Raw genomic sequence first — 17,942 nt, 5'->3', positions numbered from 1 at the left:
TGATCTTTTGATCAGGTCAGTCTGGCTTATGTAGATAGAGGGAAAGCCTCTTCCAAGGGCCTGTTATTCTCTAAGATCCTTTAATTCAAAATACTGTTTGTACCAAGGAGTCATATTTTGGGGTGAAATTTCCTGAGCTCCTTCATTCTTTTTGTCTGGAACTTCCCTACAAGTTTCACACGTTAAAAGCTGAGTTGGTGGCTGTGGAGAGAGAGATCGGGGGTTAGTAGTCAAGTAACAAGAGATCTGAAAAGGGAGACAAGAACATAGATTAGAATGAGAATGAATAAGTAGAAAGAACAGATCTAAGCACAGTTCCCCACACTCCATCAAACTAGTCTGCCACTCTTGGAAACAGGTCTTCATTAATCTGATGGAGAATATCTATCTTATCTTTTAAGATGTGTACATCACAGTCTCTACTCATCCTGAGTGGCAAGCATTTTCACCAATAATCGTGCAAGCTCCCCCTTCTTGGGCTGTCAGGCATCCAGGACCGGGTGGTTTTCAAATACAACAGAGGCTAGGCTGTTGACTTCTAACTGAAGTGCGCCCAATGCTTGCATGGTGATACTGAGCTTTTGTTCTACTACCACGGAGAGATTCAAAACTGCCTTTTCAATCTTATGAGTTCCAAAAGTCAGGCAAAGAGTCCTGAGCACTAAAAAGAACTTAGAATTGTGATATATGAGTGGGTTTTTTTAATAATATCATGTGTAGAAAGTTCACTTGGTACCACTTTATGAACGAAAGAGCCCAAGTTTGTGATTTGGCTGGCACGTAAAGCGGAGTACCTGGTAACGGAGGGTGTCAGATAACCAAGTCCATGGTGTCCTGATCATCTAGGTCAAAACCACTTGTATATTTTATCACCACGCAAGATAAAAAGACCAGTGTAATTTACAGATAGGGTCAGGTTGAAACCTGTGACCCCACCCCCACCCCCCAACGCCAGTCTGGAGTTTGCTGTGCCTCTTCTGCCTCATTGGCACTTCCATACCTCAAGTTTCCAGTGTCCCTGCCAGTTCGTGGGAACGGAACAGGTTGCAAAATATTTGCTACAAAAGTCCTTTGGTCCAGTTCTGGCACTTATAGGGCTTGGTTGTGTCACTTAAGCAAGTCAGTCCAGACTTTTGGTCTGTCCTTATACAATATTTAGTGTCTGGCAACAACAAGTGGAGCAAGTGAACTACCCCAAGTTGTGCAGGCTTGGCTTGTGAGCTGTCCATAACATTTGGTGATTTGACAAGTGTTGATATCATGAGGGTTAGTGTCAGCACCATCTGAGAGTGCAAGGATGCCATCTGTGGAGTCAAACCATAGTGTCTGATGACAATATTGCCCTATTGTGTCACCCAGAAAAGATGGAGCACCATTAATGTTTTTCATGCAGGGGGAAAAATTTCTTTCTAGTGACTTTACCTGAGCAAAAGGTGTTTTTCTTGAGCTTCCACAGAGGTTTTTCTGTGTCCAGTTGACTCACCAACAGGAGAAGCAGCATGATGTTTTTTTCTCTGGTTGTGGATGCCACATCTTGTCATACATCCATCTTCCGGACTGGTCCCACCAGGTACTCATATTGGCAGAAACAAAATGAGTTCAGGTTCCTTGGCATGATCTAGGTGTTGGCATAACCAGCTATTAGATTGATTAGTGTGGCCAGGGTTTGAAAGTCTGGTGCAAAGGGGTGCCGGGTCTGTGCCTGACCTGCTGGAGAAACAGCAAGCATTAGTAAGAGCAAGGCATAGTTTGAGAGAAGACTCACAATGGAAAATAACAGGAAGACTGGGATAGGTTGAGGCAATTTCCACTTAGCTTCCAATGCGCAATCCTTGAAGGGGGAGGCTTAAAAGAAGAAGTGTTTGAAAAGGACTATTTTGGAGAGGGGGAGGTAAAAAGAAAAAGGGAGTTTTTAGATGAAAAATGGAGTTTCTTGATCCGTGATTTTGGGAAACAGCCATCTACTTGGTGGAGACGTCTGCTCCAGGGGCCTGGGAACTGGCCTTGGAAATCCTTACTTTCAGGTCACCTGTAGGGGTCGTCCTCCAATTGTTTGGCATGGTTTGTGTGAATCCAGGAGGATTGTTCTTTTATTTTTATGGCGGTGTAGACAGTTAACAGTACTTTGTAAGGGCCTTCCAGAGAGGTGACAGCAGGTATCTTCTTCTAAAAACTTTGATGTACACATGAGCTCTTGGTCAAACAGGATGACAAGGCCTGTCAGTTGACGGAGGCCATGCTCCTTTCACCTGTCAATGACATGCTGCAAGCATGTTAATTAGTTAGGCCCTCTGTGTAGGTAGTCATGGTATTGAATTGTTCACTTAGATCCCCACAGTGTCAGTCCAGGAATACAAGGTTTAGAGGTGCCAGTAGGCAGCGGGTGACAGAACACTGTTTCAAAATGGGTTAAACCATGTCTCCTCATTGGAGCATTCTGGATTTTTGTAAGGGCCGAAGGTAATGCTTCTGCCCATTTAAATCCAGTGTCTTGACAGACTTTTCTCAAAGTCCGTTTTATTTCTAGACTTTTACATTCCACTTGCCTGAGGATTGGGGATGACACAGGTTATGAAATTTTAATAAATATCCCCAATCCTTCTCAAGCAAGTGATTTATTTCTGCTGTAAAATGAGTCCTTTGATCTGACTCAATCCATAAAGGAATACCAGAACGAGGAATAATTTCAGTTACTAATTTCTTTACCACTGCTGTAGCATCAGCTCGTCTGGTCGGATAGCATCCAGTCTATCCACTAAGCGTGCAAACAGTAATCAAACAGTGAGAAAAGCCTAAAGCTGGAGGTAAATTTATAAAATCAATTTGGAGTGTCTTAAGGGACAGTCTGGGCCTTTGGGGCTTCCTGGAGAGTGTTGGTTTCCTCCAGAGATTTTGTGAGATTTACAAATAGTGCACTGGGAAATAATTTGGTCAGAGATATTGTAGATCTCAGGCCAGTACCAACTATATACATATTTTTTTTCTTAATTATCCCCCATTTGCACATATGTCCCATGTGATAGGAGATAATGGCAAGTCAAAAAGTTAAAAGAAAAGGGGCCACAGGGACCCTGTTTGGCCCAATATACAATCTATTTGATATTTATAGGTCTATTGCCAATAGGAGTGTCAGCAGAAATGAAGAAATGAGATTTCCAAATTGTGCCAAGTGCATGGCAGACTCCAAAGCCATATTTGGAGTCTGTGTAAATGGTGGCAGCTTTTCTTTTTGCCAATGTGCAAGTTCTAGTGAGGGCTATAACAAACTTGACTCAAAGCATTTTGGGGTAAGCTTTTGAGTGCCCTGAGATTTTTTGTCCTAAGTAACAGTTGCCCATACCTACTAGAGTCTAGACCTAGAGGCTTTATGGCCTCATTCAGCTAGAGTCTTTAAAAGAATGAGTCTAAGAGAGTGCCCTGTTTACAGAGCAAAAGATCATCAACATATTAAACAAGTACTGACCAAGAGCAGATCTCTGGGTAAAGGTTACAGAGTCTCAATTGGCTTAGAGAATTTGAGAGAATATTAAAGGAGACTCACAGTATCTCTGAGGTATTCAGGTCCATGTTAACTATCTCCCTCGGAAGGTGAGTGTAAAGAGAAACCGTGAATCAGGGTGTAACAGAATCAAAATGAAACTTGAGCAGACCAGAGGGCAATTACTGTATTCTGAAAGTCACATGAACTAAAAAGCATTTGAGTTAGTTTCTATCTTCTTGATAAAATATTTGATTTAAGAGCTTATTTATTTTAAGCTAATTAATTAGAAGTCTTTTATATACTCTGGTAGTGAAATATCATATACAAATGACATATACAGACACATAGACATATAGACATACAGACAGAAGCAGTTCTAATAGCTCTTATAATTTTTATTTGCCGATTAAATATTACTATTTTTTAAAATTCAGACTATCAATCTTTTAATTACTTATTTTAAGCAATTACTAGCTAGGCAACAATTTTGCCTTCAGTAAGATTTTGCCATTCCTGGAAGTGTCTGCTGCTTTAGGGGCTTAATACTTACACATGTATAGGTAGGCATTGTCAGAAAGTAGAGTACTCGGTTCTTCAGAAATTAAGGATCCTATTTTCACCTTGAATCTTGGCTTTGGTTCTCAGATCTCCATGATCAACTTAGGCCATGATTTTTCCTTACCCAAGCACATGGAAAAAGGAACAAAGGGACAGAACACAGAAATCTCTGTGAATCCCTGAAAGCTGGAGTTTGTACCCCCTGTAGTGTTGCCATTTACTGTTAGTTTCTGCCTGACCCAGTCAGACATTTGAGGTCTCTAAATGGATCTAAGCTAATTAATTTTCAGCTCCAATCTGATCCCAGACCTAATTTCGTTTCTGTTGTGACTTCTGAACCCAGTTAGGATCAAAAATTTGCTCAAACAAACTTAGATTGTTCAAAATACAAATCTGTGGCACTGTGGAATCCGAGAGAGAACTTACCCACAAGCCTCAGTTGCGGTGAGGAGCCAAGGACAGCAGGTCTGGCGGGGACCTCGCTTGGACTCTCCATGCTCCTGGGGGTCTCTGGGAGATCTATCTCGGAACCCACTTGTGATAAAGATTTTATTTAACAGAGTTTAATTGAGCCAAGAGCAATTCACAAATTGGGCAGCTGACCTAGAACAGGTCCAGAGAGCCTCTAATGTTGAGAAGATTCATGGACAGAAAAGAGACAGTGACATACAGACAATAGAAACAGCTGGATTGGTTCCAGCTCAGCGTCGGCCTTACTTAAACATAGTTTGAACAGTTGGCCGCCTTTGGTTGGCCAAAACTCTATGATCGGCAAAGAGGAAGAAGTAGAAAGCAGTGAAGATGAATGGAGCAAACTTTAGCCAGGACAAACAGCTGACATTTTTGCTTTTGAACTTTTAAACTAAAATATCCTTTTAAGTAAAACCAATAAGGCTCCACCAAGGTTAGACCTTAATCAGGTAAGCAAGCGGTGTCTTTAAGGAGGTGGAGAACAATTTTTACAAGATCTAGAAAAGCCACACAAAAACAGCTCAAAGAAAGAAAAGCCTCAAATAGTCATAAATGAGGCGTAATCCACAATTCTGTCCAGTCACATGTTCTAGGGTCCCAGCTTTTTAGCTGATCATTCATACATAAATACCTATAAGTCCCACATGCCTCCACAGAAGATAGGAAAGCAAAAGCCATGCACGGGAGGGAAGAGAATCAATGAATGGCAAAAGTTGTACAAACATCAAACCAGAACAGGCTCATTCCCTGCCAGGGAATCAAACCTAGGCTGCTGAGGTGAAAACAGAACTTTAACCTTTAGGTCATAAGGCAAACTGGCCTCTGCTGCCATTCCCACAGGGGCAGTGTTCAAAGGATTTTTATCTCTGTTTTAGAACAGATACTCTTCAATTTTGTCAAGAGAATTTTTAACGCTGGCCACAACATTATGTGTCTTTCTTTTAATCTAATTTCTTCTATTAATACAAATAAGGTAATTGTTTTGAATAAGAGATCTTGAAAACTTATTTTGAAAAATTTAGAAGTCATTTAATTTACAGGATCCATCTTTTGGCCATTAATCTCAGTAGTATATTTATTCCAAAAGCAACTCAATCCAGTGCCTCTTCATAGAAAACCCAGGTGGTAATTTTCCAGGTTTAGGCTGGGGAGGGCACAGAGAAGGCAGTTTCCAAGGTGTCCAAAAATTCACTCTCAGACATAGTCAAGATAAGAAAGAGGTTAGGACCTTTGAAGACAAAACCCCCCCTAGAGCTTGACAGGTTCTGTAGGAAGAGTGCACTTCTTACAGTCGTACCTGTCTCAGACCCGATCTCTGCAGACTGGCCGCCTGACATATTTCCGAGAAAGACATACCCCCCGGATGGCAGGAACTGAGGAGAAAACTCCCACTCTGTCACAAGACAAGCTCAGGGACATAAAACAGGACGAGAGGGGAACCTCATACGGTTTTTGTTTTCAGGGACCTGCAGCAAAGTTTGTCTTAATAGACGCCAGTCTAGTCAGGACTGTGTAACTGGCTCCTCTACAGGGCGGCTCCAACGTTGGGCTTTTGGGGTTCTAGGCCCAAGTTCCACCCTATGGTGCTCTTCCTTAAGACAAAAATGACTCAGAAAGACAATTGACGAAAAAACAACAGACAACAACAACAATAAAAGCTATTTCTGAGAGGAAAGGGAATCAGACAGTATGAATATTCACACCACAAAGTACCAAAAAATATACCAATGCCACAGTCTCTCCCAAGACAGTCACTCACAAAAACTTTTCTCTCATTAATCTTAAATTTGAAAAGGACAATGATCTTTCAGTCTGCTCATCCGGAGCCCACAGAGAGAGGAAAACCGGAAGTCTGACTGCTAAGTAAAGTATCTTACCATGTTGCCCGCTGGTCACAGTTCTGATTTTCCTCACTGCGGCTGTCAGGAGAGCAGAGAGGCTTTGAGATCCTTCTAGGCTACCCCAAACTGTAGGGGAGAGGGAGAACTGGTCCTTCCCCCACCCCCTAAAGTCCCTGAAAGATCAACGCACAATTAAGGGAGATTAATAAGACAAAGGTTTAGTTGCCATGCTGAAGTTCAGATATTTTTATACCTGTCTTTTTGGAGGGGAGGGGAAGTGAGGAGTGCAGGTAATTCTGTTTAAGGGTGACAAATGATGTTAGGGAGGACACAGGGATGGGGGAAACAGATTGACTTGTAAATTAACCTGAGAGACAGGTATTGTGTTCAAAATAATTTGGGCCAGGACTGGATGCATTCTTCATCTTCTTTCCTGCAATATATTGAGATATTAATAATAGGGAGAGGCTGGGAAGTCAATTGCTCCCTTTGATCTTTTGATCAGGTCAGTCTGGTTTATGTAGATAGAGGGAAAGCCTCTTAAAAGGGCCTGTTAATCTCTAAGAGCTTTTAATTCAAAATACTATTTATACCAAGAAGTCACATTTTGGGGTGAAATTACCTGAGCTCCTCCTTCAAGGCTCAGACTGGGACTTTAGAGTGCTATGGGATAAACTGGCAGCCCAGCTGGGGAGGTACCAGGCTGCCATCAGGGGAAGGAGGGGAGAGCTCTTGCTGTATTACCTTGGGGAGGGGTCACTGTCTGTCTGCCAGAGACATCAGCAGGTCAGACCAGCTCTGCAGGGGCCGGTGCAGGAGCACAGGGCTGAGGAGGGGTCAGTACCAGAGCTCAGCAGGGCTGGGGCCAGGATATGCACACAGCCTGGTGCACATAGCAGCTCCTCTGCTTTATTCCCCTGCGGTCCATCTGCACTTGCAAATTCATTTCCATTGCTTCTATTTTCCAGTGAAATGGGAAGCAAAATCATCAACTCACACGAAGATGAAATAGGAAGTGTTGGAAATTTCAGGCAAGAAGTAAAAAATATTCATCTACGAGAATGGGAGAGTGAATGAGCATGAGAAAGGTAACAGGAGTGCAAGGTAGCTCACAGTTACTGATCATGAATTTAAGGTAAGGCTAGTCACTATAGGTGTGCATTTTTTCTCTGACCACATTCAGCTGCCCAGGTACAGACTTGTACTAAGTGGGGAATTGAGTGCTGAATCAACAGCTGTTGAAGTAGTGAATGAATGAACACATGCAAAAGTTAAAAGGAGGATTCATTTAAGATGAGGGACGTGGGAGGAGGGCTTGAGCCCAGGAGTTCAAGGATACAGTGAGCTATGATCCCCGCACTGTACTCCAGCCTGGGTGACAGAGTAAATTCTCAGCTCTGAACAAATAAACAAACAAAAAACAACAACAAAACCAAAAACAAAATGCAGGAGGGTGATAGGGTATAGGGAGAAAGTTAAAAGCAAGACAGAGTGACTGAAGGTTAAAGATAGGGCATAACATCTAGTTCAGTGGCCAAGGCCCAAAAGGGCCACTGGTGACAGGGCTGCGCAGAGTGTGGCAGGAGCAGGCCTTTCTCTGAGAAAGGAAGGAGAGAAGAGAGAACAAGGGAGATGCATTTTGAGATGAAGGATAGAGAACCCGAGGGGAACCAGAAGCACCTGTCCTTTACCTGTCATAGGACTCATCACTTTCTGCCTGTTTGCATTTCTGAGTTTGACCCCAGAGTACACAAAACCCAGGCGCAGGAACCTTCTCTAGATGACTGACAGGTAATCTGTTATGTCTTTAACACCTAACACATGCCCCACCTATAACAGCTTCTCAGTAATTTTTATTAATTGAGTGAATCAATGCATGTATGAAGTAGGATCAGAAGTACTCTGCATGGATTTATAGGTTGGGGGTTAAGAAGACTGGACAAGCTGTGAAACAATGATGTGTGGTAGGCATTTGCAGATGAACATGGACATTGTTAATGTGCAATGAAATCCAAGCCTACTTGGAATGGTTGAATTTATTGTCAAGAAATGTATCCAGAAGGCAAACACCTATCACCACTCTCCTGCTTCCAACCTGTTATAATAATAATGCATCATCATCTGGATTATTATGACTTCCCAACTGGCTTCCACATTTCCACCTTTGTCCCCAACTAGTTTCTTCTCAACTACACTGTTAAAACACAAGACAGCTGCTGTCCATCTCTGCTCAAAACCCTCTGGAGGATCCCAGTGTGCCACTTAGTCCAGATCAAAGCCCTAATCAGGACTTCAACCTCTCCCCAAACTGCCCCACCCCCTTCCACTTACACCTCCTTTCCTGCTTGTCCCCTCTGGCTCATTCTACTCCAGCCACACTGGTCTCCTCTGTTCTTCAAACCCCCTGGGCACATCTCATGATAGGGGCTTTGGATTAGCTCCTCCTTTCCTCTGGAACATTCTTTTGCCAGACACTGGCATATCAGGGCTTTGAGGTGGGCATGACCTGGGATTCCAGGCATATATTATTGTCACTAAGAGTATTGGCAGTGAATATGTCAGAACAAGGGCTGTGAATGAGCTGAGGAAATTTTCCAGGAGGGTGGGAGAGGATTGGAGAGTTCTTAACAAATATAATAGAGAGATGCTTTGGGCTCAAACATTACTAACCAGATTGTCTACATCAGCAGCATCTGCTGGGTGTTTTCACACCATCTGTACTTATGAGAAAAGTACAATGAAAAAAGAATATCTGTCTTAGTATTGTTATAAAAATACTTTTCACAAAGCCTCCCTAAAAGGGTCCGGGGGCGTCCTTAGGGTTCTCTGGAACACAGTTTGAGAACTGTTGCTATAGATTATTGGTATCTTGCATTTATCAAGTCAGAAAGGGGCTCTGATTTTGTTATATGTTTTTCTTTTTCATCAATAGACATTGTCCATTATGAAATAGATTTTCTGCATCTATTAAAATAAATATGTAACTCTTTCCTTTAATTACCAACACAAAGAATTACAAAGATAGATGTTTCTGATGTTAAATTATTCTTGAATCCCTGCCATTAACTGTAGTCAATTATGATGTATTATTTTTTACACCCAGCTGAAATCACTTAGCTTTTCCCTGTGAGCTCTTTCCCCCTAGGGATGTCAACCACCTACCCAGTAAAGATAATTTTATAATTAATCTTCTTCTCTTAGGAATCCTCCTCAATGCCTCTTTCAGAAAAGAGGGCTATGCCAATTATCAATTTCTGTACTTTGAGCTCCACACCTACCCTTCTTTGCCCTGTTTGTGATGCTGGGGCTGGACCCTGTAAAGATTTCTTCTTGCTAGCTGGGCATGACTTTAATCTCTGCCCCTGGAGGGCACGGGAGGGGCAGGCAAGAAATAAACACATCTTTTCCTGGTCCTGCTGTGCTTCCTTCCAGCTCCTGCGTTGCTCATATGTCGTGCAGAGCACCCAGTGGCTCTAACCCCAGAGAGTTGCAGTGGCCCCTAATGCCAGGGCAATTTCCTGACAATGTCTGTGGCACCTCAGTAGGATTTCCAGGGAGTTCAGCAACACCTCACTTGACTTAGCTCAGGCTGCTGTAACAAAAGACTACAGCACACTGGGAGTTGGAGCTTCAACATATGAATTTTGAGAAGACACAACGTGTCCAGAGCACTGTGGCTTCCACAGCCTGTTTCCCAGGGAGCTCAGCAGGGTCCTACCTCCTGCCTCCATGTGGGCGGCTTCGGAGTAAGTTGAGGAGCCCCAGCTGCACTCCCAGGGTCCCACTACAACCTGGGCAGGTCCTTGCTAAGGTTCATTTGCACCTCAGTGCAGTTCTTCCTTGTCAGCTGTGGCTTGTGGCCCCCAGCAAACTCTCTGCCATCCAGTGGGAAATGGACTTTGCCACAAGATCTAAATCTCAGCCCTGAGGGGGCCCAATCTCAACTTCATACCTTCTTTTATTCCTTTCCCTTAGTTGTTAATCCTGTTACCACTTAACAATTCCTTGTATTGAAACTTCCCCTTTCACGTTATTGCCTGCTGTCTGTCCCTTGACCAGACCTGACTGGTAAAGGGGTCTTCTCTCTCCCCCTCGCTCTTCACTGCCACCACTGCCACAATTTTGACCTAGCGAAGGTGAGAAACTGCCAGGAAACACTCATAAAAAGGGTGGCATTACATCTTCATTTAGGCTTGCAATAGGCAATGAAAATAGAGTGGAGGGAAACTGCACTGAAGGCATTTTGTAGACGGGATGGACAGAAACTGGTTAATACTTGGATGTGTAGGTGCTGCTGAGTCATGAGGAGAAGATCAAGGTGGCAGTTCCCGGGGCAGGATTTCCCAGTCCAATCCTCCCATGTGTGTGTGCCGCCCCGAGACACAGAGACCCCGGAGGAGCTGAGACCCTGGGGGCAGACAAGGTAATAGGATGTGGTTGACAGGCACCTGGAAGGGCCTGGAAGTAGCAACAACGTAAGCACAGGGAGCTGGACAGGGAAGCGGGTCTGACTCAGGGAGGGGTTGGTGCAGGTGTCCGCGCTGTGCGACTGCTGAGATTATCTTTCCTACACCCAAACTCACGGGCACCAGCTACACCTAAACATGGGTGTTCATGGATCCCCCCTTCATATCAAACAGGCAGTCCTTACTGCAAAGAATAACACACAGTTTCAACACATTCAATCTCTTAAGCATTTATTAGACCCCTATTGTGTGCCCTCGACCAGCTTCTGTGCACACAGAAGTCAGTAACTCCATGTCCCTGCCCTCAGGGGCCCACAGCCCAGTCCCCGAGAGCAGAGAGAAGAGGAAGCTCAGTACTTGTCAGGCAGGCCTTTGGGTCTGAAGTGATTGGGGTCTTTGCCACTCCGCCCCCATTCGTTGGCAGCCTGGTCGGCCAGCGAGTCCTCTGCTCCGTGGCCCAGGAATTTCTGGATATCCTCTCTGGCGTTGCTGTGATGGAGGCAGGCAAGGAGGAGAGGAATCACCAGACAGGTGAGCAAGAGTGCACCCTCCCATACTCCGCTTTCCAAGGGCTCTGAGCAGAGCCCGGAACGTGAAGGAAGGAGGGGCTCAGCCCTCCTTACCCCGGGCTGGGCACCCTTATGCTGGAGGAGCAGCACCCAGAGGGAGAGGGCTGGGAATCACTCCATGGCCCTCCCTTGCGCTTTCTGGGGACAGGTTCACACATCTTCACCAGCCATGCTCTGGCTCAGCCAGCAGCCCAGGCCCTGACCTAGGCATGGATTGGGGAACAGGGTGGGCATTGGTGGCCCAGGCCCTAAAGGAACCTGCTCAGGGCCAGTCCCTGCTGATCCCCCAGGCAGGCAACCCCTGGCACCCATACTGGCATTCCCAGGAGCTCAAGATACCTGATCACTTCTGCAGCCCAGGCGCCCCCAGGCCCCCTCTGGGCAGCATCATAGTTCCCTCGAGCGTGGAAGTATTTATCTGAATTTTTGTAATTGGCATCTTTCATGTCAGAGTAGGCTCTCCACATGTCCCAAGCCCCTGGAAAAGAAAGGAAAAGGCAAAGGGACACCAGGTGAACCCAAAGACTCTCACAACACCTTAAAAAGGAATCAAAGAATGACAAATCTTCCACTGACTTTAAGATTTGAGTCTGTGACCCTAGCACCTTTGGATACCATGGGTTAGGAAGAACATTCCTTAATCCTGGTTGGCTTCTCAGGTAATTTGAGTGAGCGAGTGAGAGCTATGTAAGTGGGCACACGCGGGTTCTATTGTAGCTTGCTGTCTGACTGCTGTGGTGCCATGTGCTACACCTCACTAAAGGTTCCTGGTGATGTGTTTCAAGGCAGGAACTCTCAGAGGAATCATAACAGAATGGAATTCCTCAATGTCCCCACTGTGGAAGTATCAGACCAGGTAATTCTTTCTTTTCAGGGCTGTCCTGGGCACTGTGGGATGTTTACCACCATCCACGTCCTCTACCCGCTAGATGCTGGCAGCACATTCCCCAGTGAAACAAACACAAATATAATCCCAATATTGCCAACAGTCCCCTGGGCCACACCATTGCCCCTGGTCAAGAACCACTGTTACAGAATGAAGCTACATGTGGTATGATCCAGGCACGTATATGAGTGAGGTGGTCCATGGAAGACAGAGTCTGAGAAAGGCTGCGGACATAGCCAACTTCTGCCCTGACACATAAAAAATATATCCTTAAACTGAATACATGGAATTGTGAATTGAGTCCCTCTGAGTGTTAGGGTCATAAGTGTCCCTTACAACTGCCTAAAAAACTGTACTGAAGTTACAGTTGTTTCAGGAAGCCCTAGAGCAGCATTTCTCAGCCCTGGGTGTGCTTGCTTTCTTTCTTTCTTTCTTTCTTTCTTTCTTTCTTTCTTTCTTTCTTTCTTTCTTTCTTTCTTTCTTTCTTTCTTTCTTTCTTTCTTTCTTTCTCTCTCTCTCTCTCTCTCTCTCTCTCTCTCTCTCTCTCTCTCTCTCTCTCTCTTTCTTTCTTTCTTTCTTTCTTCTTCTTTTTTTCCCCCTTTATCACAGGCTTGTTCTATGAATGGCTGCACTTTCTAATCACCTGGAGAGAAATAGAAAGTCCCAATACCCAGGCCACACTCCAGGCTAATTTCTGCAGAGTCCTTGGGGCTGGGTGGTCACAGGCATGGGTAGGTTTTAATGCTCTGCAGGTGACTCCAACGTGTGGCCAAGATCCATAACCACTGAGCTCTAGCAGGTAGGGAGCAGACACATCTACCTGGAAGAGCTTTGCCCTCCTGCACAGCTGGCCTCAAACTTCTGCTCTGCCACCTGCTGACAGGCACGAAGTCCCTGGGCAAAGGACTCAGCTGCTCTAAGCCTCAGTTTTCTCACGTCCAAAGTGGGGGAAGATGCCTGCCTCACAGAGTTATTCTAAATTAAATGAGAAAACACTCAGCTCCCTGTGTGTTCCCTGATGTATGTCAGTTCCCACTTCCTGTCAAGTAGACTGGAGGGGGGAGGAAACTGATCTAGCCAGGAACGGGGACACTGGCAGAGCCAGGCTAAAGGCCCCTTTAAGTCATCCAGTGAGGAGAAAAGGCAGAAAGAGGGGAAGGAGAGAAGGAAGGATGGATGGAAGGAAGGAAGAAGAGAAAAATGTTAACAGATAGCTTTAATAATACTTCTCTGTAATTTTTGTTGTGGGTCATTTTATACCAATTTCAGACTTTATTTTAGTATTATATTGAAAACAAATAGCTTAGCTCCCCCTGGGAATCATGATCGTTCTTTGTCTAAGCTAGTAACACAAATTCCCAACTTCCTACTCTGTTCAGCAGCTCCCAAAACACCTGGCACGTTCTGGCGCATTGGGCAGCACAACCTAAGACAGTCGCTCAAACCTTAGCGAGTATACAAAAATACTCTGTGGTTTCTTGTTCCTGGATCGCCCCCACCACACCTGTGGCTCAGGGGCGTGTGTTATTGGTAAACATGACAGCAGGTTCTGGAACACGTACTAGAGCCGTGAACACAGCCCGAGAAACACCGAACTAGGGGACAGGACACATTCTAGCAAGTCAGGAGGACCTGAGCTGGGCCACCCAGCTCCCCCTTAGTTCATCACAGTCCCGGAGCAACACAGAAACTGATGACTCTAGAAGTCTCAAAACAGCCCTCCGAGAGCATCCTTGCGCCACTCGGGAGGTGCAGGGCGGCGGTTCTCTTCAGGGGTCCCGCGTGCCTTCCCCCTTCCAGACACCGCGCAGACGCCAGTGGCCTGGCCCCCGGGACGCAGGGCGGGGGCTGTGCCTGTGCGACGCGCCACCAGGGGGCGGCACAGCACCGCGGGGCGACCCGGCCCCGCCCTCACCCGAGCGCAGCATCCACTAGTGACCGGGGGCGGGGACCCCGCGGGCAGGTGGCAGGGCTCCCGGGCCTCTCTGCGGCTTCTCTAGCGGCCGCCCACATGCACCAGGCCCCGGGACCCGACTCAAGGGTGAATCCCGGGCCGGGACGCAGCCTCCTCCAGCAGCCTTACCTCCAGCAGCCTCGCCAAAGAACGAGAACCAGCCTCTGGCTCCCAGGACCAAGGAAAAGAAGAGCAGGCCCGTGAGAAGCTTCATGGTGCTGAAAGGAGAGGACAGGGTCAGGCAGTCCTGTCCACACTGGCTCGTCCTCCTTTGGGATTTGTATTCCAAAGGGAGCCTCGTTGTTTAATTAAGTCCCCTGGTTCTCATTGGAGTCTTAGCGGCTTATCTAGGAAGCCTCGCTGGGGACCTCACTCAGAGCCACAAGTCCTCAGGTGTGAACCCCTCAGCCCTGAACCCCGACTGTGTAAGAGGATCCCAGGAGGCGCGGGTGGAGGAAGAGGGGTTAGGACAGGGTGGCCCCTCCCTGAAGCAGCCTGTAGTCCAGCAAGGAGAATGACCACGTGGTCCCTCTGCCCAGCACAGAACTCACACGGGATACATATTAAATATAAGTATTTTTAAAAAGACAATGACAAACTTTTTTGGAAAGAGAAAAGGAAGTAAGTTTTCTAAAAAATCACTCTATGGAGTGTTCGCTCACCTGAGTTCTGGTGGAGCAGAGCTGCTGGTCCCTGCCTGCCAGGGAGCCGGGGCTGGTATTTATACTGAGCCTTCCTTGTGGGGTCATGCGAGGGAAGAAAAGGTCGTGGGGACAGTCCCTGCAGGTCATTTCCCCAACTAAACCTGTCAGGACACTTCCTGGACACCAGTGTTTTCTTCATCCACAGGTCATCTTCCCCAGTTGTGCAACCTGAGGAATCGGGATGGGTTTGCTCTGCCCTGGCAGCCGTGGGGTTGGCAGATGGGTCTGATCCTCAGAACTGGAGGCGGGGAGGCTACAGGGAAGGCGGTAGGGACCCCATGATGGCCACACCAGGGCTGCTGCAAGGTGTGGAGTGGAGGGCGGCTCTTCCACCCAGCACCTGCTGTACTGGTCATTTCCTCAGGATGGGCCCTGCTGGATGGTTTAGGCAATTAGGCAATGTCTTTTCTAAGTTGTCTCCTGGCTTGGGGCAATGCCAAGGAAGGGGCTTACTCCCTCTCCCACCCAATCCTGGAGACGCACACTGGGACACTGAGAGTGCTGTGGGATAAGTTGGCGGCCCAGCTGGGGAAGCGCCAGGCTGCCATCAGGGGAATGCAGGGAGAGCTGTTGCTGTGTTACCCTGGGGAGGGGCCACTGTCTGTCTGCCAGGACATCAGCAGGTCAGACCAGCTCTGCAGGGGCCGGTGCAGGAGCACAGGGCTGAGGAGGGGTCAGTACCAGAGCTCAGCAGGGCTGGGGCCAGGATATGCACACAGCCTGGTGCACATAGCAGCTCCTCTGCTTTATTCCCCTGCAGTCCATCTTCACAGCCTGAGGCCTAGACATTTGCAAAAACCCAACAAAATCTTTTGGAAAGGGGTAGGGCCAGGGAGGAGGTAAAGGAGAGCCAAGTGTCCTGGAAGCAGCAAATCGGGCTCCAGTCTACACAGTGGTGTTGTAGATTCTGTTCCGGAGCCCACACTGTAACACAGCACCCCCCCCACCCCAATACATCCCACCACCTTAAACCCATTGGAAGTGTACCTGCTAGGACAGGTCTACACACACACTGAAACACATACTAGGCAGGGTGGTGACATCCCCAGGGAGAAAGAGCTCACTGAGAAAAGCTAAATAATTCCAGCTCAGTGTAAAAAATAGCAACACATCATGATCGACTAAGGTTTATGGCAGGGATTCAAGAATAATTTAACATCAGAAACATCTATCTTTATAATTCTTTGTATTGGTAATTAAAGGAAACAGTTACATATTTATTTTAATAGATGCAGAAAATCCATTTCATAATTGATAATGTCTATTAATGAAAAAGAAAAACATATAACAAAATCAGAGCCCCTTTCTGAATTGATAAAGGCTAAATACCAATAATCTATAGCAACAGCTCTCAAACTGTGTTCCAGAAAACCCTAAGGATTCCCCATGTCCTTTTAGGGAGGCTTTGAGGTCAAAATTATTGTTATTTTAATACTACAACAGATATTCCTTTTTCGTTGTAATTTTCTCATGAGTACACACGGTGTGAAAAGTTCATTGATATGTGTTTGGATTTCCACATTGCAACTGACCTTTAAGAAACTACCACTTGTCCATTTTTGGTGTAGTATCATATAATAACCCCAATCATCTAAATATACTATTAAAATACCCTCCCGTTTCCAACTATATGTCTGTATATGAGGCTGAATTTTCTTCACATACTTCACCCTAAATAAAGTATTGCAACAGACTGAGGTGTGAGAATCCAGCTCTCTTCTAGTAATTCAGACATGAAAAAATTTTCAAAAATGCTAAACCATACTGTTCTTCTTACCAACATTTTGTTTTGAAAATAGTGATTTTTCATAAAAATATATTATTCATGTTAACATGTAATGGATTATTCTTCAAAAATAACTGATAAATGTCTTAAAGTTTTTCTTTCTGAATTGGTAAATATTGATATACAGAGTCTTCATCAAAAAGTTGTTTGGGGGCTCCAATATTTTTTTTTTTTTTGACAGAGTCTCGCTCTGTTGCCTGGGCTAGAGTGAGTGCTGTGGCGTCAGCCTAGCTCACAGCAACCTCAAACTCCTGGGCTCAAGCGATCCTCCTGCCTCAGCCTCCCAAGTAGCTGGGACTACAGGTATGCGCCACCATGCCCAGCTAATTTTTTCTATATATATATTTAGTTGGCCAGATAATTTCTTCCTATTTTTTAGTAGAGACGGAGTCTCGCTCTTGCTCAGGCTGGTCTCGAACTCCTGACCTCGAGCAATCCACCCACCTCGGCCTCCCAGAGTGCTAGGATTACAGGCATGAGCCATCGCGCCCGGCCAATAATTTTTGAGTGTGATGTGATCCTGAGACTAAAAAGTTTGAGAATCTTTCCTCTATAGCAAACATCATGTGGAATGAAGAAATTTCAGGTGCATTCTCAACAAGGCCAAGAAGAGACCAGATGTCCTGCTCTTACTGCTACTGTCCCACACACTCCTGGGGGACGTGTTTAATGCTGACTACAAGAAACACAGGAGGGGAAGAAGTGGAAGAGAAGAAAGGAAACTATCACTATTTCAAGATGACACATTTTCTTTTACATAGAAAATCCATCAGAATCAAATGACAAACTATTATTTAATAGAGCTATTAAGAGAATTCAGCATGACTACCATATTCAAGGTAAAATTTTAAAAATCGATAGCATTTCTTTGCAAGAATTCTTAACAGTTATAAACGACAACATAAATAGTACCGAATATATTACCTACCTAGGAAATAACCTTCAATAATGCACAAACTTTTATAGAGAAAATTTTAAACTCTGTTAAGGGATTAAAAAAATGGCAAAGTATGTCACACTCATGGAGATTTTGTTTTAGCTTAGCGAAGACAGCAATTCTTCCCATATTAACTTATAAATTCAATGCAATGTGAATCAAAAATTCCTCCTTCAATTTTTATCAGGAATGGAACAAATTCATTGTTTGTGGAAGAATAAAGTTAACTATGAATAGTTAAGTCAATTTTAAGAAACAAGAGCAAAGAGGGGACAGGTACGGGTCTCTG

General features: G+C 45.4%; 1 protein-coding gene across 1 annotated transcript; it reads right to left on the bottom strand.

The window, feature by feature from the left end:
- Positions 1-11,031: 11,031 nt before the first annotated feature.
- Positions 11,032-14,990, bottom strand: LOC123642505 (amyloid protein A-like). The gene is made up of 4 exons (XM_045557645.1): positions 14,889-14,990; positions 14,356-14,444; positions 11,726-11,864; positions 11,032-11,306 (listed from the first exon to the last, which is right to left on the bottom strand). The coding sequence occupies exons 2-4, from the start codon at positions 14,438-14,440 to the stop codon at positions 11,168-11,170; spliced, it is 363 nt and encodes a 120-aa protein (XP_045413601.1). The 5' UTR covers positions 14,441-14,444; positions 14,889-14,990; the 3' UTR covers positions 11,032-11,167.
- Between the last annotated feature and the right edge of the window lie 2,952 nt (positions 14,991-17,942).

Source organism: Lemur catta, chromosome 7 (assembly GCF_020740605.2).
Source record: "Lemur catta isolate mLemCat1 chromosome 7, mLemCat1.pri, whole genome shotgun sequence".
NCBI lineage: Eukaryota > Metazoa > Chordata > Mammalia > Primates > Lemuridae > Lemur > Lemur catta.
The sequence above is the reverse complement of the archived record's forward strand: the minus strand, read 5'-3'. Positions and strand labels throughout refer to the sequence as shown.

Excerpts from the sequence above, each read along its gene's own strand:
- LOC123642505 (XM_045557645.1), bottom strand. The coding sequence starts at position 14,440 with ATGAAGCTTCTCACGGGCCTGCTCTTCTTTTCCTTGGTCCTGGGAGCC. Across the intron at positions 11,865-14,355 it reads CTTTGGCGAGGCTGCTGGAG|GGGCTTGGGACATGTGGAGA; the intron begins GTAAGGCTGCTG and ends TTTCTTTTCCAG. Across the intron at positions 11,307-11,725 it reads TGGGCTGCAGAAGTGATCAG|CAACGCCAGAGAGGATATCC; the intron begins GTATCTTGAGCT and ends CCTCCATCACAG.